Genomic DNA, 22,527 nt, shown 5'->3' on the forward strand with positions numbered 1-22,527 from the left:
TGGGTCTCTCTCTGGGGTCTCCGGTCTCTTCCCATCCTTCAACACATACCGAGTTGGGTGGGGGTGTTGCAGGTCAACCAGGTGTAATTGGGCAGCGCAAGCCCGTGGGCCAAGAGGGCCTGTTGCCGCGCTGAGTGTTGGGATTTAAAATTCCCTTATTGTTGCGCATTAAAACAGAGAAGGTGACACTGCACAAAGTTTCCTTGACTGCCAGGCAGACAAGGATTCGCCATTCGACCTCGCACAGCCCGAGAACGAGAAGCAAAAGAGATCCCCCCCACTGAGTCACTGAACGTCCGTGGTCCAGAGTCCAGTCTAAAGTCAATTAAGAAATTTTGAAGACCGGGTGACATTGAAAGGTTTCAGTAACGTTGGCAAGGAAAATAATTGTGCGTCCGAGTGTTTTTGCCTCTGGGAATACAATGGGGAGACCTTCAGTTCTCCTCCAAAATGGAATCTTCTGGTTTATTGTCAGAGTACGTTCACAGCGCAATGTACAACCCTGAGGGGTCAGGCAGAATCTCCATTTTATTAGCAGGGCAAGAAAAAGAAAACTGTTGAAGAGTTAAGAAATGTAAACAAACTGACTCTGCGATACAGAGAGAATAAAAGAACATCAATGAAGAGCACAAGTAAATGAGTCCCTGGTTGAGTTTGTCATTGAGGAGTCTGATGGTGGAGGGGGAGCTGCTGTTCCTGAATCTGGTGGGTGTGAGTCTTGTGGCACCGAGACTTCTTTCCCGATGGTAGCAGCGAGAACAGAGCGCGTGCTGGGTGGTGTGGGTCTTTGATGATTGCCGTTGCTCTCCAACGGCAGCGTCTCCCAGTCGGTGGGGAGGGTTGGGCCTGTGATGCCTTGGGCTGTGTTCGCTACCTTTTGCAGGGGCTTTCCGCCCAGGGGTATTGGTGCACCCCCCCACCCCCATATTAGGTCATGAGGCAGCATACTTTCCCCCGCACCTCAGTAGAAATTTGCCAGGGTTCCTGACATTGTACCAAACCTCCGCAAACTTTAAAGTAGGTAACATTGCGCGGAGGGGCAAGTTTAATGATATAGTTGAAAATCTCATAGAGCCACTATTATTGGTACCACTCATAGGACATAGGAGCAGAAATAGGCCATTCAGCCTATCGAGTCTGCCCTGTTATGAGCCCAGCGGACCCCAAAACCCAGTAGTAATAGATATTCACCAAGATAGTTACTTAAACAAAAGTTGCTTTTGATCATCTTTAAACAGGATCAAACTCTTGCTTATTACTATTAACTTAACCCCCTTCTAATTCTACGTGCATGTGTATGTAATGTGTGTGTAAGTTTAGAAAAGTTCTATGGTTCACAGTCCAATCTCATTCCTCCAAGTTCACTGCTTGCAGGCAATTCTTATACTGTGCACAGAATTTAACATTTATGAATCTTCACCAGTCTTTGGTGTTCGAAAGGTAAATGGTTACTTCTCAGAAAGGTTTTCAGACAGATTTGTTGGTCACTGGACACAAGATGATTTCTTCTATTTCAGTGTCTTGCCGAAGAAACTTGCCCCTTCAGGGTTCTCCAGATAATAAGCTTTCTTTCAGGTCACCACAGAGTTCCTTTTTGTTTCCCTTATTTCAAGTGAAACATTAGGCAGCCAGTCCTCTCCTCTTGTATGGACCACAAGGGCTCTGACCAGGCTGAACTAAGCACTAACAATCCGTCTTCCAAATGGGGTTTTCCACAAGCTTGCCAGCTTGTCCTGTTCCAGTCCCTGCTGCTGCTGCTGAACTGTTGAACTGAATTCTCTCTCTCTCTCTCTCTCTCTCTCTCTCTCTCTCTCTGTGTGTGAGAAAGCCTGTTTGACTCTTTCTGCTTGCAAAACCATCTGACCCTCTTAGAACAGCAAGCAGCCCTCAGACAGCCTTCAACTCCAGACCGAATCCTCCAAGTTCTTTCATTTGTTGCTTTTTGAATCAACAATCCATTAGTGAAGTCCCTTGGACACTCCCCAAAGCTTTTGCAAAGGCTCTCGGAGCTGGCCTGACTGGCTTGAGCAGAGCTCCAGTATTTTAAATGAGATCAGTTTTGAAGTGTTTGTATGTGACCCACACTAAAAACACCGTCACACTTTATCTCCCAAAAACATGTCTACATACAATATAAAACACAACATAATCTGACACAGCCCCACCATTCAATCACGAGCTGATCCGTTCCCCCACTCAACCCCACTGCCCAGTCTTCTCCACATAGCCTGGCTAATCAAGAACCTGCCCTCAATACGGCCAATGACCCGACCCCCCCGAGACCACCTGCGGCGGAAAATTCTGCAGATTCGCCGCCCTCTGGCTGAAGAAATTCCTCTGCATTGCCGGCCAAAATGGATGCCCTTCAATTTTGAAGTCACGTCCTCTTGTCCTGGGCTCTCCTACCGCGGGGGATGGGTTTGGATCTGAAGGCCGTCAAGGCTGTGGGAGGCGAATCGATGACTTTGTGGGGTGGGGACCTCTGTTACTTCTTTCTCTGATTGGAAAAGGACTCTGGACAATTTCAGCTGATGCCGAATCTTTGCCTTACGGGTCGACAAGGAAATTTTATGTAATACAGATACTCCCAACCTGCGACATTTGCAACTTGCATCCATTCACACACAACCAAATTTTTTAAAAATAAAGAAAAAAATATAAAACTTGCGCGATTAAGGTGAAAATCAGGCCTATCTATGGCAGCCGCCATGTTGGTTGGTGGCAAACCTCTCGCGAGAGCTGGCCGCCATGTTGAGATATTTCACCGCATTTTAACTCCTTGGGTTCTGTTTTCTTTTCCCCCAATTCTGTTGCTCAATATTGTGACCGACAGGTTTTAGAGGCCAGTCAAGTCCGAAAGGCACTCAGAGAGGTTGAGAAGGATTCGGAGATAGAAAACGGAAGGAAATTGATCGTTTTGCTCTTCAGTATCACAGGTAGGACAATTCCCCGACGTGTGTCCATTCCAAGATACAACCGATTACATTACAATAAAGGAATCTAGAATCTACTATAGCCAGATTTACAATGTATGGTCCAAGGCCAGCGAAGACTGCAACACCATTCAGGAATTTCTTTTGACCCTCTTCCCTCCATTGTGAGAGCATCAGCACAACTTTGAGAAAGAACACGGCCTGGACAGACAAAAGCCTGTGGGACACAGTTGCCAAGGGCGACAAAGCATGATTGACAACCACCCACTCTGAACCTGTGCTCGGAATCTGGTGTGCGGCCTCTCGTTGAGGGGGTGGAGAGCAACTGACAGGCAGTGGCGTTGCTAGGGTTGGCATCACTCTGGTGTGGTAACCCGTGGGGTCAACTCCCCACCCCCACCACGGACCTCCTCCTGTACCAGACCAGATGGAATCCTTAATGTTTGTTGTACTGAAGTTATTTGCAAATTACAATACCTGTTTATCACTGAATGCACCGGCAATCGTCGGGAGATAAACAACCGGCAAAATTTAAATTTCACCTTTAAATTTGAGGTTCACAAATACTAATTCCCACAATATTGTAGCTAAAACACCAGAAAAATTGACCAAAGCAGTGACTGTAAAAACACCGGCAGCAACAAAAACAACAGTGCTTGCTGTTTTCGCGGGCAGATGGAACCACGTGGTTCGAAACGTTGTCGTCGTTGAGTAATAACTGGTCAGCTACGATGCTACACGATCCCAACTCCGCTCCGCCTTCCGTGGGGACCACTCTCCTCCGCAGTTCCCTTCCCCTTCCCACCTGTCATTCCCTCACCCCCTGTGGCCATGGGAGGTGCTCCTATTGTGCCCGCACCTCCTCCCATGCCGCCCGCTTGGGCCCCCCCTCAAAGCAACCCTTCCCAGCAAAGCCACACCAATTGGTGGGGGGGGGTCATGGACTGGAACCGGTGCACCCCGATGTCGGAGATCGCGCCTCGACTCATCGCCTGGATCTCCCAGTGGGAACTCAGGTAGATTCTCCCTCCCCTTGCTGACACACCTGTCCATGGTCTCATGCACGGCCGGACTGAGACCACCTGCAACACCTCCACCTGGGCGCCCTCCAACCAGAAGGCATTAACCACCCCTGCTCCCCCCCCCATTCCCTGTCTCCATTCACTCAGACAAGATACATCATACCTCCTCCCTTCTCACATCCAATTAACACCTTTTGTTGGTCTGGATTCCATGGCTTGAATTCGGAGATGCTGCTTTACCTGACAGATGGGCATCAAAGGTTATGGGGAGGGGGGAGGGGGGAGAAGGGCGGGCAGCGGGGCTGAGGGGCTCAGCCATAGACTCGAAGGGCTGAACGGCCTATTTCTGCTCCAATATCTGATGGTCCAACAAGATAGAGGCAGGAGATGAGACACAGCCTCAAGATTCAGGGGGATGGAATAGGGAGGGAGACGAGGAGGAAGTGATTGACCCCCGAGGAGTGGTGAAATCGCGGTCCTGGGAAGCTGCCAAATATGTTCAAGGAAGAGAAATGCAGACTTCTGACTGATAGTGAAACTCTGGGTTCTGAATGCACATCAGAGCGCTTCCCTCCAACCCTCGTCTCCCATCCATCACCACGTCCCGTCCACTCGTTCGGATCACGGAGGCTCAGTTTGGAATCTTGTTCGTGGGGAAACGAGCTTGGATATGTGAAGTGGCCGATAATTGGGGGGAGGTGTTGGGTGGAGACAGTGATAATGTTAGATTGGTGGAGGGCAGACATTCATAACAACAAAATCCAGCAAAATGGGGACAGACAAATCTGCCACGGGTCTTTAAAAAATGCAAACCTGTGCTGGTATTACTCAGTGATATAACTGGCAGGGACAGGCCTCTCACTGCATAACACTGGGGTTCAGTACTGGTGGAGACGAGCCTGTCACTGTTTCACGCTGAGATACAGTACTAGTGGGAACTGGTCTGTCACTGTTGTATGCTGAGATACAGTACTGGAGAGGACAGGTCTGTCACGGTTTCACACAGAGATACAGTACTGGTGGTGACGGGCCTGTCACTGTTTGACACTACGCCCTTTTCAGTGCCAACCGCTCAGTCCAAGAATCCGCCCTGCTCCAGCTCCCTCAACAACCCTTGAGGCTAGAGCTGGATGAGGTCCTTACCCGGGAAGAGACATACAAGGCAATTGAACAACTGAAAAGTGGCAAAGCAGCAGGTATGGATGGAATCCCCCCCCCAGAGGTCTGGAAGGCTGGCGGCAAAGCTCTGCATACCAAACTGCATGAGTTTTTCATGCTCTGCTGAGACGAAGGAAAGCTGCCTCAGGACCTTTGTGATGCCATCATCATCACCCTGTACAAAAACAAAGGCGAGAAATCAAACTGCTCAAACTACAGGGGAATCATGCTGCTCTCCATTGCAGGCAAAATTTTCGCTAGGTTTCTCCTTAATAGACTAATATCTAGTGTCACCGAAAATGTCCTCCCAGAATCACAGTGTGGCTTTCATGCAAACAGAGGAACTCTACATCACCTTTGTTGATCTCACCAAAGCCTTTGACACTGTGAGCAGGAAAGGGCTTTGGCAAATACTAGAGCGCCTCAGATGCCCCCCAAAGTTCCTCAACATGGTTATCCAACTGCACGAAAACCAACAAGGTCGGGTCAGATACAGCAATGAGCTCTCTGAACCCTTCTCCATTGACAACGGTGTGAAGCAAGGCTGCATCCTCGCACCAACCCTCTTTACTATCTTCTTCAACATGATGCTGAAACAAGCCATGAAAGACCTCAACAATGAAGATGCTGTTTACATCCGGTACCGCACAGATGGCAGTCTCTTCAATCTGAGGCGCCTCCAAGCTCACACCAAGACACAAGAGCAACTTGTCCGTGAACTACTCTTTGCAGATGATGCCGCTTTATTTGCCCATTCAGAGCCAGCTCTTCAGCGCATGACGTCCTGTTTTGCGGAAACTGCCACAATGTTTGGCCTGAAAGTCAGCCTGAAGAAAACTGAGGTCCTCCATCAGCCAGTTCCCCACCATGACCAACAGCCCCCCCACATCTCCATCGGGCACACTGAACTCAAAATGGTCAACCAGTTTACCTACTTCGGCTGCACCATTTCATCTGATGCAAGGATCGACAAAGAGATAGACAACAGACTCGCCAAGGCAAATAGCACCTTTGGAAGACTACATAAAAGAGTCTGGAAAAACAACCACCTGAAGAAACACACAAAGATCAGCATGTACAGAGCCGTTGTCATACCCACGCTCCTGTTCGGCTCCGAATCATGGGTCCTCTGCCGGCATCATCTACGGCTCCTAGAACGCTTCCACCAGCGCTGTCTCCGCTCCATCCTCAACATTAATTGGAATGACTTCATCACCAACATCGAAGTACTCGTGCTGGCAGAGTCCACAAGCATCGAATCCATGCTGCTGAAGACCCAACTACGCTGGGTGGGTCACGTCTCCAGAATGGAGGACCATCGCCTTCCCAAGATCGTGTTCTATGGCGAGCTCTCCACTGGCCACCGAGACAGAGGTGCACCAAAGAAGAGGTACAAGGACTGCTTAAAGAAATCTTTTGGTGCCTGCCACATTGACCACCCCCAGTGGGCTGATATCGCCTCTAACCGTGCATCTTGGCGCCTCACAGTTCGGCGGGCAGCAACCTCCTTTGAAGAAGACTACAGAGCCCACCTCACTGACAAAAGACAAAGGAGGAAAAACCCAACACCCAACCAACCAATTTTCCCTTGCAACCGCTGCGACCGTGCCTGCCTGTCCCGCATCCGACTTGTCAGTCACCAATGAGCCTGCAGCAGACGTGGACATTACTCCTCCATAAATCTTCCTCCGCGAAGCCAAGCCAAAGAAGAAATAGTACTGGTGGGATCTGGACTGTCAGGGTTTCACACTGGAATACAGTGCTGGTGGGGACAGGCCTGTCAATGTTTCACTCTGGGGTTCAGTACTGTTGGGGACTGGCCTGTCACAGTTTCACATTGAGATACAGTGCTGTTGGGGACAGGCCAGTTACTGTTTTACAGTGGGATAAAGTACTGGTGGGGACGGGCCTGTAACTATTTCATGATGAGATACAGTACTGGTAGGGACAGGACTGTCACTGTTTCACACTGTGGTACAGTACGAATGGGGACAGGCCTGTCACTGTTTCACACTGTGATAAACTACTAGTGGGGACAGGCCCATCACTGTTTCACATTGAGATACCGTACTGGTGGGGACGGGCGTGTCACTGTTTCACTCTGGGATTCGGTATTGGTGAGGTCAGGCCTGTCTCTATTTAACACTGCGATATAATACCAGAGGGGAGGGGCCCGACAAAGTTTCACATTGAGATACAGTACTGGTGGGGACGGGCCTGTGACCGTTTCACGCTGAGATACATATACTGGTGGGGACGTGCCTGTGACCGTTTCACGCTGAGATACCATGCTGGTGGGAACAGGCCTGTCACTGTTTCACACAGGGGTTCAGTAATGTGAGGGACATGTCTGTCACTGTTTCACACTGTGGTTCAGTAATGGGTGGGGACAGGTCTGTCACTGTTTCACACTGGGGTATAGTACCTGTGGGGACGGTTCTGTCACTTTGATACATTGGGTTACAGTCATGCTAGGGACAGGTCTGTCACTGTTTCACACTGTGATAAACTACTAGTGGGGACAGGCCCATCACTGTTTCACATTGAGATACCGTACTGGTGGGGACGGGCGTGTCACTGTTTCACTCTGGGATTCGGTATTGGTGAGGTCAGGCCTGTCTCTATTTAACACTGCGATATAATACCAGAGGGGAGGGGCCCGACAAAGTTTCACATTGAGATACAGTACTGGTGGGGACGGGCCTGTGACCGTTTCACGCTGAGATACATATACTGGTGGGGACGTGCCTGTGACCGTTTCACGCTGAGATACCATGCTGGTGGGAACAGGCCTGTCACTGTTTCACACAGGGGTTCAGTAATGTGAGGGACATGTCTGTCACTGTTTCACACTGTGGTTCAGTAATGGGTGGGGACAGGTCTGTCACTGTTTCACACTGGGGTATAGTACCTGTGGGGACGGTTCTGTCACTTTGATACATTGGGTTACAGTCATGCTAGGGACAGGTCTGTCACTGATTCACACTGTGATACACGACCAGTGGGGACGGGCCCGTGACTGTTTCACATTGAGATACAGTACTGGTGGTGACGGGCCTGTTTCTGTTTCACACTGGGATACAGTACAGGTGAGGACAGGCCTGTCACTGCTTCACACTAGGGTACAGTACTGATGGGGACGGGCCTGTCACTGTTTAACATTGATATACAGTACTAGTGCGGACTGGCCTGTCACTGCAGTTTGCAGTGAAACAGTACTGGTGATGACAGCCTTGTCACTATTTCACACTGGGATACAGTTCTGGTGGAGACGGCTTGTCACAGATTCACACTTCGATACACTACCAGTGGGGACAGGCCCATCACTGTTTCACATTGAGATAAAGTACTACTGCGGATGGACCGATCACTGCTGTATGCTGAGATACAGTACTGGTGATGAGAAGCTTGCCGCTGATTCACACTGAGATACATTACTGGTGGGGTCAGGATTTTCACTGAGATACAGTACAGGTTGGGACAGGCCTGTCACGCTTTCACACTGAGATACAGTACAGGTGCTGATGGTCCTGTCACTATTTTACACTGATATACAGAACTGTTAAGGACGGACTTGTCACTTTTCCAAACTGAGATACAGTACTGTTGGGGACGGGCCTATCACTGTTTCATAATGTGATACAATACCAGTGGGGACAGGCCCGTAACTGTTTGACACTGTGGTACAGTACAGGTGGGGACAGATTTGTCAGTTTCACACAGGGATACAGTGCTGGTTGGAACGGGCCTGTCACTGTTTCACACTGGGATACAGTACTGGTGGGGACAGTTCTGTCACTTAGTTACACGGGATTACTGTAACGTTGGGTGCGGTTCTGTCACTGTTTAACACTGTGATACACTACTAGTGGGGAGGGCCCGTCACTGTTTCACATTGAGATACAGTACTGGTTGGGACTGGACTGTCACAGTTTCACATTGCGATACCTTACCAGTGGGGACTGGCCTGTCACTGTTTCACAATGTGATACAATACCAGTGGGAACGGGCCTGACACTGTTTCACACAGAGATACAGTACAGATGTTGAGAGGCCTGTCACTGTTTGACACTACGCTATAGTACTGGTGGGATCTGGACTGTCACTGTTTCACACTGGGATACAGTACTGGTGGAGACAGTCCTGTCAAATGTTTCACACTGGCGTACAGTACTGGTGGGGAGGTACCTGACACTTTTTCATAATGGGATACAGTACTGGTGGGTCGGGCCTGTCTCTGTTTCACAATGTTATACAATACCAGTGGGGACGGGCCCGTAACTGTTTGACACTGTGATACAGTACAGGTGGGGACAGGTTTGTCACTGTTTCACACTGGGATACAGTACTGGTTGGGACTGTACTGTCACTGTTTCACACTGCGATATCATACCAGAGGGGACGGGCCAGACAGTTTTGCATTGAAATACCATACTGGTGTGAAAGGTCTGTGACAGTTTCACATTGAGATACAGTACTGGTGGGGACGTGCCTGTGACTGTTTCACACTGAGATACATTTACTGGTGGGGACAGGCCTGTCGCTGTTTCACATTAGAGTTCAGTAATGGGGGGGGGAAGAGACAGGTCTGTCACTGGGGGTATAGTACCTGTGGGGATGGTTCTGTCACTTTGTTACACTTGGTTACAGTAATGTTGCGGACAGGTCTGTCACTGATTCGCACTGTGATACACGACCAGTGGGACGGGCCCATCACTGTTTCACATTGAGATACAGTACTGGTTGGGACTGGACTGTCACTGTTTCACAATGTGATACAATACCAGTGGGGACAGGCCAGTAACTGTTTGACACTGTGGTACAGTACAGGTGGGGACTGGTTTGTTTCTGTTTCACACTGGGATACAGCGGTGGTGGGGATGGGCCTGTCACTGTTTCACACTGTGATACAGTACTGATGGGGATTGGCTTGTCACTGTTTCACAGTGATATATACAATACTGGTGGGGACAGGCCTGTCATTGTTCCACACTGAGGTACAGTACTGTTGGGGACGGTCCTGTTACTGTTTTACACAGAGATACAGTTCTTGTCTGGAAGGGTCTGTCACTGTTTGACACTGGGATACAGTACTGGTGGAGACGGGTCGGTCACTGTTTCACATTGGGATACAGTACTAGTGGGGACAGTCCTGTCACATGTTTAACACTGGCGTACAGTGCTGCTGGGGAGGCGCCTATCACTTTTTCATAGTGGGATACAGTACTGGAGGTGACGGGCCTGTCACCGTTCCTCGCTGAGATACAATACTGGTGGAGACTGGCCTGTCACTGTTTCACACTGATATATACAGTACTGGTGGGACGGGCTTGTCAATGTTTTGCACTGAGATACCGTACTGGTGGGGACTGTCCTGTTATTGTTTCACAATGCTATATTATACCAGTTGGGATGGGCCCGTAACTGTTTCACATTGAGATACCGTACTGGTGGGGACACTGTTTCACACTATGATACAATATCGGAGGGGACGGGCCTGTAACTATTTCATGATGAGATACAGTACTGGTGGGGATGGATCTGTCACTGTTTCACTCTGGAGTTCAGTAGTGCTGGGGACAGGGCTGTCACTGTTTCACACTGCGATATCATACCAGAGGGGATGGCCCGACACAGTTTCACATTGAGATACCGTACTGGTGTGAAAGGTCTATGACAGTTTCACATTGAGATACAGTACTGGTGGGGACGGGCCTGTGACAGTTTCACGCTGAGATACCATGCTGGTGGGGACAGGCCTGTCAATGTTTCACACTGGGGTTCAGTAATGGAGGGGAACGGCCCTCTCAATGTTTCACACTGCAATGCAGTACCTGTGGGGATGGTTCTGTCACTTTGTTACACTTGGTTACAATAATGTTGCGGACAGGTCTGTCACTGATTCACACTGTGATACACGACCAGAGGCGACGGGCCCGTCACTGTTTCACATTGAGATAAAGTACTACTGCGGATGGACCGATCACTGTTGTATGCTGAGATACAGTACTGGTGATGACAGGCTTGCCGCTGATTCACACTGGGTTACAATGCTGGTGGGGATGGGCCTATCACTGTTTCACTGAGATACAGTACTGGTGGGATGGGCCGATCACTGTATCCCACTGGGATACAGTACTGATGGGGCTGAGGCCTGGTATTGTTTCACACTGAGGTACAGTACTAGTGGGGGGAGGTCTGTCACCGTTCCGTCATGGTTTCACACTGATATACAGAACTGGTGGGGACGGGTTTATCACTGTTTTACACTGAGATATAGTACTGGAGGGGACCGCCCTGTCACTGTTCCATGCTGAGATATGGTACTGTTGGGGACGGGCCTGTCACTGTTTCACAATGTGATACAATACCTGTGGGGACGGGCCTGTAACTGTTTGACACTGTGGTACAGTACAGGTGGGGACAGCTTGTCACAGATTCACACTTCGATACACTACCAGTGGGGACGGGCCCATCACTGTTTCACATTGAGATAAAGTACTACTGCAGATGGACCCATCACTGTTGTATGCTGAGATACAGTACTGGTGATGATAGGCTTGTCTCTGTTTCACACTGGGTTACAATGCTGGTGGGGATGGGCCTGTCAGTTTCACATACAGATACAGTACTGGTGGGGACGGCCCTGTCATGTGTTTCACACTGGCAAACAGTGCTGGTGGGGAGGGGCCTGCTACTGATTCACACTGGATACAGTACTGGTGAAGATGGGACTGTGACTGTTTTACAATGCGATACAGTAATCGTGGGGACGGGCCTGTCACTGTTTCACACTGCGATATCTTACTGGTGGGGACAGACGTGTCACTGTGTTACACAGGGTTACAGTACTGTTGGGGATGACTCTGTCACTGTTTCACATAGAGGTATGGTACAGGTCGAGACTGGCCAGTCACTGTTTCATTCTCCAATACAGTACTGGCCACCGAGACAGAGGTGCACCAAAGAAGAGGTACAAGGACTGCTTAAAGAAATCTCTTGGTGCCTGCCACAATGACCACCGCCAGTGGGCTGATATCGCCTCAAACCGTGCATCTGGGCGCCTCACAGTTCGGCAGGCAGCAACCTCCTTTGAAGAAGACCGCAGAGCCCACCTCACTGACAAAAGACAAAGGAGGAAAAACCCAACACCCAACCAACCAATTTTCCCTTGCAACCGTGTCTGCCTGTCCCGCATCGGACTTGTCAGCCACAAATGAGCCTGCAGCTGACATGGACATTACCCCTCCATAAATCTTCGACCGCGAAGCCATGCCAAAGACGACAGTACTGGTGGGGATGGGCCTGTTACTGTATAACACTGGGGTACAGTACTGGTGGGGACGGGCCTGTCACTGTTTCACACTAGGATACAGTACTGACAATAAACAATAGAGCTACATTTTTTGCATTTTTTTCCCAATGCTGGGACATCCCACCTTGTTACAGTTTGTGACTTGCTTCTCAACCATTATTAGTTTTGTCCTGTCGCCTGTCTTGGGAAGTATTTGAGGAATTTGAATACCAGATCCTGGACGTCAGCTTCTCCCACGTGGAGAGCATTCAGCCTGTTTAACACAGGCTTGCGCTCTTCCCAAATTCCCTGATCAGCCATTCTCCTGCCCTACAACTCTGCATACATTACATCTTCTGGAGATTTTCTCAGTTCCCTTTTGAAAGCCTCCATCAGTTTACCTGCATCTCCCGGATCTGAACAACATGCTGAGAACACATTTCCTCCGCAGAAATGCTGGAGGGACTCAGCCGGTCTCGCGGTGTCCGCGGGGGGGGGGGGGGGGGGAGGGGGGGGCAAAGTGATATTCCCGATACTTCGGCCTGACCCCTTCTTCAAGATATTAGCAGGGAACAGGAAGGTGTCAGAAGAACAACTGGCCAGGTGTGGGCGCCGGGGGCAGTGACCAATAAAAGGTGGTAATTGGATGTGTTAAAAGGTGAGAATTGACTTTGGTTGGAAAAGTGGGGGCGAGGGGGGAAGCAATGGAGATGGGGAGAGAGGGTGTGAGAAGGATGGCCAGAGGGATGGAGATGGCAGATTGTAGGGCGGGGGATGGAGGGAGGGCAGGTGGAAGAGGGAGGGTCGCTGCGAGATGGACCGAGCTCCTCCAGCACTTGTGTTTTTACTACAATCACAGCACCCTCAGACCTATTTTGGGTTCACTCTGTCGGTGTCCTTCTCACGATTGAGACACAAAAGGGAGAGCCTCGGCTTCCTACTGCACGGGGTTGTCACCCCCTCTCTCGGCGCCACCAGGGGATCCCCCAGGTCCCGGGTCAGAAGGTGAACTGGCTGCTCCCCAACATGTGTGGAGGAGAACATGAACATGGGAGAATTAAAACACGAACAGTTTCGCAGTGATCAGCGCTGCTGCTGGGTATGGACGCAGGAGAGTGCAGCAGGAGTTTCATGGTTGAACCCCACGGCTCCGGACTGTTAAAGGTGATGACAGCGCCTTTGCCGCTGGACAGCGGCCACGAGGGGTTACAGATTCTGGTGGGGTGGGGGGCAGAGAATGGATAGCGGACCAGCACAAGGCACCAGGAATGGGGAGGAACACTTTCCCCCCCACCCCCCAAGTTGAGAAGGAGAAGCAGAGGAGAGGGTGACCACAGCGAGGGGCTCAGCAGCTGAGGGGACCCGCGCAGGCTGTGGGCAGGGCTGCTGGAGACCGGCTTGGGCGTCGGGCAGTGCGGAGGCCAAGGAAGGCCTCTGGCGTGGAAGGTTAGGATCTGGAGCTCGGGTTGGCCGACGGAGAGTGAAGATGTAAATCCGCGGACACTCGGCGTCTCTGAAGGGACCTTTGCTTCTCTTACCCCTGTCGTTGGGGGAACCGGGCAATGCTCAGGAAGGAAAAGGCTGAAGAGGTAATTGCACGATACATTTTTAATGTAATTTTACATGAGAAAAGGATTCTTGTCCCCACCCCTCCCCCCAGCCACAGAGTACAGTTTACAGTAACGAACAAGTACAAATTCTGCCTGGCCCGCATGAAAAGGAATCTCAGGATTGTATGTGATGTCGGAGCATCCTCCGACAATAAATCTGGACTTTGAACTTGATGCCAGCTGGCTCTCAGCCTCCCATCACTTGGAAGTGCAAATGCTTTCCATTTCCTCTGTCAACACCATCAGGAGTTTTGCCGTCCCCCCGCTGCCCAACGAACCGGAGCAGGAGTCGGTCCCGTCTGGCCTTTCCCGGTCTGCTCCACTGGCCAAAAAGATCGTGGCTGATCTGATGTCAAAGGTTCCACCATTGTAACGTGATGCAGCATTTAGGATGCACTTGGTCCAGCGCCCCTCGTGGAAAACCTGCAGCGGTCTCCCTTCCGCATGCTGACCAGGGCTGAGTCTGCTTAGCTTCTGAGTTCAGACAATCTCAGGCCATTAGGACTGATCTCCACCCACCTGCCTTAATCCCCCATATCCATTAATTTTCCTTCAACGATGTAAAAATATGTCCAACCTCATCTTAAATATATTTACTGAAGTCACCTCCGCTGCTTCGACAGGCATCAAATTCCAAAGATTCCCCCTGCCCCACCCCTGGGAAGAGCAGTTCCTCCTCATCTCCTACGACGTTGAATGTACGGCCCCTAGTTCTGGTCTCCCCCACCAATGGGAACAACTTACCTACCTCTTTCTTATCTATGCCTTTCATAATTTTATATGTTTCTGTACAATCTCCTCTCATTCTTCTAAATTCCAGCGAGTACAGTCCCAGATGATTCAATCTCTCCTCATCGGCCAACCCCCTCATCTCTGGAATCAACCCCCTCTGCACCATCTCCAAAGCCAGTCCATCCTTCCTCGAGTCAGGAGACCAGAACTGCCCGCAGTTCTCCAGATGCAGCCTCACTGGGACCTTGTCCAGTCTCAGCAGAACCTCCCTGCTCCTAAATCCAATCCCTCCAGCAACGAAGGCCAACGTTTCATTTCCCTACTCGACAGCCCGCTGCACCTTCTGTGATTCATGCAATAGCCCTCCGATCGCTTGCTGTCTAAGTAATAGTCCAAAGTGGATAACCTCCCATTAACCAACATGGTCCTCCATCTGCCCGAGCCTTGCCCACTCGCTTAACCTATCCATATCTCCCTGAAGATTCTCCATGTCCTCTGCACAGTTTGCTTTTCCACTCAACAGCAAACTACACTACACTCCGTCCCCTCTTCCAGATCGCCCTTATGTGAAACGTTGTGGGCCCAGCACCAACCCCCGGAGCTCCCTCCTCACCTCCGATTGCCAACCAGTCAAACACCCCTTTCCCTCACACTCTACTTTCTATTAATACATTAGTCCATGCATCCTTATCTTGCGTACAAGCCTTTAATGCAGCACCTTATCAAACGCCTTCTGGATATACAGATAAACCTCTATTTATCCTCAAAAAAATTCCAGTGTTTGTCAAACAAGACCTACGTCTGCGAATTCCTGCCACGTCAGCCAATTTGTGACAGATGCTGCCCTACTTCTTCATTGGATCGATGCGGTTGGCCTAGCGGCCTGTGTGGCTGTCTTTACAGCACCCGTGACCGGGGTTCCAATCCCATCCAAACGTAAGGAGTTTGTGTGTCCTCCCCGTGCCCGTGCGAGTTTTCCCCAGGTGGGGGGCTCCGGTTTCCTTCCACCATCCAAAACTTTCCGTGTGTGGGGGGGGGGTTTGGGGGGGTGTAAAATGGGCGGCGCGGGCTCTTAGGCCAAAAGGGTTGTCTGCTTCCATTTAACAATGGCTTCAAACAATTTTTACTCCCCAACTACAGATGTTAAACTACTGGGCCTGTCATTCCCTGCCCTTTTGTTTTTATACGGTGGCCTGACATTCGCCGCCTTCCCAACCACCAGGAACTGCCCCAGAGTCCAGTTCACAATCAGCAAAGCCTCTACTGTAACTTCTGCCATTTCTTTCAGATTCACGCGGGACAGGACTGGTGTCACTGCGGGGGGGTGGGGGATTGTGGACCGCACTGGATGACACCATCAGAGGGGGGTGACGCCAAGATGACTATCTATGAAAATCTTTTGTCCAGTGCTTCAGCAGAAATTCATTCTTTTTTATAAAAATATCCCTGTCATTAGATTGAACAACAGAAACCTTTCTCGTCAGCCCGGCTTCCACGTATCAATAGACCTAGGAGGCTAAAACTCGATGCTCATTCCCTTTTTGAGCTTCCGGTCAGAGACGTTGTTATGACCCACCGACAACGACGCTTCAAATAAGCGAGCGCTGTTGTTTTTGTTGCTGCTGGGGTTTTTTTTTGCAGTCACTGCTTTGGTCAAATTTTCTGGTGCTTCAGCTACAATCTTATAGGAATTAGTATGTAAACCTCTATCGATAACATTTTTGAGAATGAAATCTTTGCCTTTTGTTTATCTCATGACGATTGCCTACAGTCAGTGATCTATGGGAATTACGATTTATGAGTAACATTAGTACAAAAAACATTAAGGATTCTGTATGGTCTAGTAATGGGAGGAGGCAATGGGGGGGGGTGGGGGGGGTGACACCAGCCCTAGTAATCTAGTAATGCCACTGGAACCAGGCGCCTCATTCCCCAATGCTGTCCTTCTCCGACATCAGTGCATTCCATCTCACCCCCCCACCCCTCCTCCCCCACCGAGTTTATGTGTGTACCTTACCGTTATTGGACTTCAGGTCACGGTGGATGACGGGAACGATGGCTTCATCATGGAGGTAACGCATCCCCTGGCCAATCTGCACTGCCCAGTTGACAAGGATGTGTGGCGGGATCCTGCGGCCAGCCAGAGCTCGGTTCAGGGCCCCTCCAGAGGCATACTCCATGATGAGGCAGAGGTTGGGCTCCTGCAGGCACACGCCCATCAGGCCAATGATGTTGGCGTGCCTCAGCATGGCAAACAGCCGGGCCTCTTGCCTGACGTTCTGGGCCGTGGCGCTGATGTCCTCGTCAGGATCCTGTCTCGCTGCCTTCACCGCCACCAACCGGCCCTTCCAGGTGGCCCGGTAGACCTTGCCAAAGCCCCCGACCCCGATGACTTCCTGGAGGGTCAGTTCGCAGAAGGCCACTTCCCTGGGCACGGGCAGCTCCTCTCGCTGACCTCCCGGGAGCTTCGCATAGCTGGCTGGCTTGAAGGACACATAGTTGGCCGGAAAGATGCCCACGCGGTTGTGAAGCTTCCCCGCCCACCAGCCCTCGTCTCCAGAGATGGCCGAGTCTTTGGACAGAATCTCCACGAGGTCGCCCTTCCGCAGCGTCAGCTCATCAGTGGCGTGGGCCTCATAGTCAAACAAGGCTGTCCAGATGGGGTTGACATACACCCCCGCAGGGTCGTCCATCACAGGGGTCTTGGGAGTGTTCCAGGAAGCCCTGCCAAAGATGCTCCTCAAAGGCTCCATCCTGGATGGAGAAAAGTTTGTTCTCAACCCTACCTGTTTTTGGTCATTTCTAGCTGTCCTCCCCAGTTCAGGGAACAGAGACTCACACCAGGCTGAGGGTCGCTGGAGACTGCGGGTGAAGGACTCACACCAGGCGTCAGGCAACTGGAGGCTGTGGGCGAAGGTCTCTCACCATGCGACAGGCAACTGGAGACTGTGGGCGAAGGACTCACAACTAGGCGACCGGAGACTGCGGGCGAAGGACTCACACCCGGCGACAGGCGACCGGAGACTGCGGGCGAAGGACTCACACCAGGCTACAGGCGACTGGAGACTGCGGGCGAAGGACTCGGACCTCCTCGCGGCTCCTCATTCGCCTCGGACTTCAGCGCAACACTCCCGGGGGAGGAGGGGGGAGGGGGAACTTTTCGGCTCGGTCGGTGTTCCTCCCTCCTTGTCCTTCCCGCACAAACTTTCCCGCAACTTAAAAAAAAACTTAGAAGATCCCCGCCCCAAAAAATTAAAGTTAATAATTTAACCAGAACAAAAACTTATTTTAAGTTAAACTTCTCTTCCTGTCGCCTCTGTCGAGGTTTTACTAACTCCTCCCCAGCCTTGTAAGTTTCATGTCAATTTCCAGTGGCGCGCACTCTCTCTCTCTCTCTCTCCCCCTCTCCCTATTCTCTTCATCTCCCTCTCTCCCCCCCCCTATTCTTTACTCTCTCTCCCTTCTTTTCCCTCCCTCTTCCTCCCCCTCTCCTTCTATCTTCTCTTTCTCCCTCCTGGACGTGGACCGGTCGATACCGACAAGTTTTCGCCTCCAACTTTTTTCCCTTTCGCACCCGGGACGAAGTTTCACCACCGGTTTCCCTGCGCCATTAGCGTCACCAGTGTCTTGTGTTCGCGCTGTGCCCTTTAACCGACTCCATCGTCTTAGGGTGTGGTCTCGCTTTCCCACCCACCCCTCTGTGTGTGTGTGTGTGTGTTTTCTTGTACACAGGAGGAAAAAGGACGGACAACTTCAGCCCCCCCCCCCCCCCCCTGCATCCCTCTCCCTCACCCAAGTGGCGGGAACCTGCTGCGAGGAGCTTTGGAAGGAGAATTGGAGATAACCGGTCCTTAAACTTTTGCTTCCTCCCCCCCCCCCCTTGTGATCCTGGTAGGTCACGCCGATGAGGCGCGCGGTGTGGTGGTGTTGGGGGGGGGGGGGGGCACTCCAGTGATCCGCTCTGCCGCTCTACCGCTCTAATGGTGGAGAGAAGGGGTGGCGAGAATAGAGCCTGGGTGGCAGATTGAGGACAAAGATGAGGGGGGGGTGGACTCCTTGTACGGGGGCGGGGGACTCCTTGTACGGGGGCGGGGGGGGGGGGGTGGTGGTGGTGAATCTGTGGGATTTGCTTCCCGTTGAAGCCGCGGAGGTGACCTCAGTAAATAGATCTAAGACAAGGTTGGGTAGATTTTTACATGGTCGGGGAATGAAGGGATGTGGGGAAAAGCAGGTGGGTGGAGATGAGCCTCGGTCGTCAGATCGGCCGTGATTTTATTGAATGAGGGAGCAGGCGCGACGGGCCGGCTGGCCGACTCCTGCTCCAGCTTTCATGTTCTTAACTTTTATATTTAGAATAGTACAGTGCAGGCCCTTCGGCCCACGACATTGTGCCAGCCCACATGTCTTCATATTTATGTCCTGAGACAGTAGGTATTGTCTGTCCGTACCTGTGTTTAATCCGGATGTGCGTCTGCATGTTTAGCACCGAGGACCGGTCGGAGAACGTTGTTTCGTCGGGTTCTAATTGGATGACAATAAACTTGACTTGATTTTCCTTTTGCACAAATTTATTTTTTTAGAGGTAATTTTTATCACATTTTCTGCACCTGTGGATTTTGCTGCAAAACAATGGATTTTGAGACAATCAAGTCTGTCTGAAAATGCAGCACTTCCTTAACGACCAGGAATGACCACCCTCTCCACTACACATCACCAACTCTGTGGTGGAGAGTGAAGACACCAAGTTCCTTGGAGTCCACTTAACCATGACCAATCGTGGACACTCAACATCTCCTCACTTGTCAGGAAGGGGCGACAGCGAATGCATTTCCTGAGAAGACTGAGTCGGGTGAGGCTACCAGCCACCATCATGTCCACCTTCTACAGGAGCTTTATCGAGAGCGTCCTGGCCAGCTGCATCACCGTCGCTGCAGAGAAATGGATTGGAGGTCAATCCACAGGACCATAAGAGCAGCAAAGAGGATCACCGGAGCCTCCCCCCCACCCACCTCCACATCAATGTGATCAACTGGGAGTGTTGTCTGAAGAGGGCACGCAAAATCATCGAGGATTCCTTCCACACTGCGCACGGCATCTTTCAGCCACTCCCGTCAGGGAAGAAATACAGGAGGATCAGAGCCAGCGCCACCAGGCTGAGGGACAGCTTCTACAGCAGCGAGGACGCTGAACAGCCAAAGAAACCACTCACACAAACCCAACAAGACTCTCATGTTTCCAAAACAATATTCATTTATTGTATAGCTGAAATACTTTCCATGAACGTGTATTATCTGTCTGCGTGCGTATTATCTCTGGTTGGGCGTCTACGTGTTTTGCACCAAGGACCGGAGAATGATCGCTATTTCGACAGGCTGCGCTCGTGCAATCAGATGACGATAATGACAGCCGTGAGACCCCCTACCCACTGAACCTTATGTGCTTATTTTCATCGACGTAATAATGCCAAGTGATTCCATTTTGCGTGGCGTTGTTTTAAAACTGCCCATTGGGTTTTGGTGGACAGAGAGGCACAACGTCACCAGGCAGATACTGAGATTCCTTAGGGCAGGCATCATGGAGCGTTTCTACCACCTACTGGCGAGGTGAGGGACTTGCACAGTAAACAACACCGAGATGCTGGGGGAACTCAGCCCATCTATTCAGCGACTAGTGGAGACAAAGATATCTGGCTGGCGTTTCGGGCCTTCACGGAAAACTCAGAAAAGGAGGAAGTGGGATAGATTAGAAATTCAAACAACGGGGGAGGAATCCAGACCAACAAAAGGCGTTCACTGGATGTGATATGATAAGGGTTTATCATGTCTGTGCGAAAAGAGACAGGGAATGGAGAGAGAGTGGGGGAGTTTTAATGAAAGTCAGAGAAATCCACGTTAATGCCGTCCAGTTGGAGGGGGCCCAGTCAGAAGATGAGGTGTTGTTCCTTCAATTTACGGGTGGTCGCAGTCTGGCAGACACGTCGCCGAAGCAATGGGATGGGGAATTGAAACGGGTGGCCCCTGGGAGACCCACGCTGTTGTGGTGGACAGAGGTGGTCAGCCAAGCCTTCTCCCCATATCCCCGACAGCGGGAGCACTGGATGAATTTGACGACCCCCACAGGTTCGCAAGCTTTGGAAGGACTGTTTGGGACCCCAAAGGGAGAAGGTGGGGGCGCAAGCAGAGCATCTCCTCAGTGGGGGGGGGGGCTAGGTCCCAAGGGAGCGATGGGCGGGGAGGGAGGGGAGCGCTCCCTGTGGAAGGCGGAGAGGGGCATATGTGCCTGGTGGTGGGATCACCTAGTAGGTGCTGCGAGAGGACTGGTGGGATGGGTGGTCCTGTCTTTTACAGTCAGAGAAAGAGAAGGAAAAGAGAGTCGTCCACCCCCACCCCAGAGTCCAGCTCTCCCACTGCTTCCACAGCCGCTCAGCCTTCAGTCCAATCCATCAGCAACCCGAGTTCTGGATCCAAACCCCACCCCCCCCACCCTGAGGCGATCAGGAACCCTTCGGCATCCCCCATCTTCAGCTGCAGAGCCCCTCACTGGTCTCTCCCCCTATTTTCCAGTGCACCGCGCAAGTCCACCACTTCAACCACTCTGCCCCCTCTGTGGCAACTGCCGATCACAGGCACCGCCGCCATCTTGGGCACAGGCCCCGGGGGCTGTGGAATTTTAAAATAAACCACAGCCGGCTCCTTTAATGGCGGTGGACCCCACGGTAAGGGTGTGCGCCCAGTCTCCACTCCCTGCTCACTGCAGGTCCACACCTGTGTACAGAGGCTCTGGCTTCTTTTCCATTGAACATTTCAAGGAATGTCTGCGGACACAGAAACGGCAAAGAAACTCAATGGGTCTCTGTGTCAGTAGGAGGTAAAGATACATCGCCAATATTTCAGGCCAGAGCGTCGGTACAGGAACAAAACAGTCTACAAATTGGCTGACGATACCAAGGTAAGGGGGTTGTGTAAAGGAAGGGGATGGGTCAGCGTACAGGAGGGAGAGTGAAAACGTGGCCGAACAGTGCACCAACAACAACCTCCAAAACCACGACGCTGATTGTTGACTTCAGGGGTGGATGATCCAGTGATCATTGGGGGATCAGAGATAGAGAGGGTGAACGAGTTCTTGGGAGTCAGGATCTTGGGGGATCTTTCCTGCACCCAATGGTGTCCGTGAAGAAAGCCCGTGATATGCTCGATCGGTGACTCCAAAGGCAGCAAGTGAGAAACAATGGGCTTTTAGATTGTTGCTGGCCCGATTCTGTGAAGGGCGGGGGTGTGGATGGTCAACCTTCACGTCTGGGTCACAATGGGAGGGGTTACTAGGGAGCGAGTCATCAATGGGCGGGCCGGCAACCCACGCACAGTCATACATACATATCACCACAGCTTGTCGGCGCCTCGACCTCCTCTGGAGTTAATGGATGTTCAGTATGACACTGGAAACTCTGGTGAATTTCAACGGAGGTGCGGAGGAAAGTGCGCTGACTGGCTGGTGCAGGGGACACCAATACTCCCTAAGTGTAAATGTATTGGGAGACAGCACAGGACATCACAGACATAACCCTCCCCCACCATCAAGAACGGGGGAACACTGCCGTTGGAGAGCAGTAGCGATCGTCAAGGAGCCATACTGCCCGGCATCTGCTCTGTTCTCACTGCTGCTGTCAGAAACAAGGTCTCAGGTCCACAAGACTTGCACCATCAGGTTCAGGAACAGCTGCTCCCCCTCCACCATCAGACTTCTCAACGACAAACTCAACTAGGGACTCATTTAAGTTT

The 22,527-nt window shown here is 51.3% G+C and overlaps 1 protein-coding gene across 1 annotated transcript in view; it reads right to left on the reverse strand.

Annotated features, from left to right (window-relative positions):
• The window catches only part of LOC138740821 (mitogen-activated protein kinase kinase kinase 11), a 75,353-nt gene extending 57,191 nt beyond the window's left edge, over positions 1-18,162 (reverse strand). The window contains exon 1 of the mRNA XM_069893978.1: positions 16,767-18,162. Within this exon, the coding sequence (XP_069750079.1) occupies positions 16,767-17,502 (736 nt within the window). The 5' untranslated portion in view covers positions 17,503-18,162. The remainder of the gene's footprint in view (positions 1-16,766) is intronic.
• Positions 18,163-22,527: the final 4,365 nt, after the last annotated feature.

The sequence above is a fragment of the Narcine bancroftii genome, chromosome 8 (assembly GCF_036971445.1).
Source record: "Narcine bancroftii isolate sNarBan1 chromosome 8, sNarBan1.hap1, whole genome shotgun sequence".
In the NCBI taxonomy this organism is placed as follows: domain Eukaryota; kingdom Metazoa; phylum Chordata; class Chondrichthyes; order Torpediniformes; family Narcinidae; genus Narcine; species Narcine bancroftii.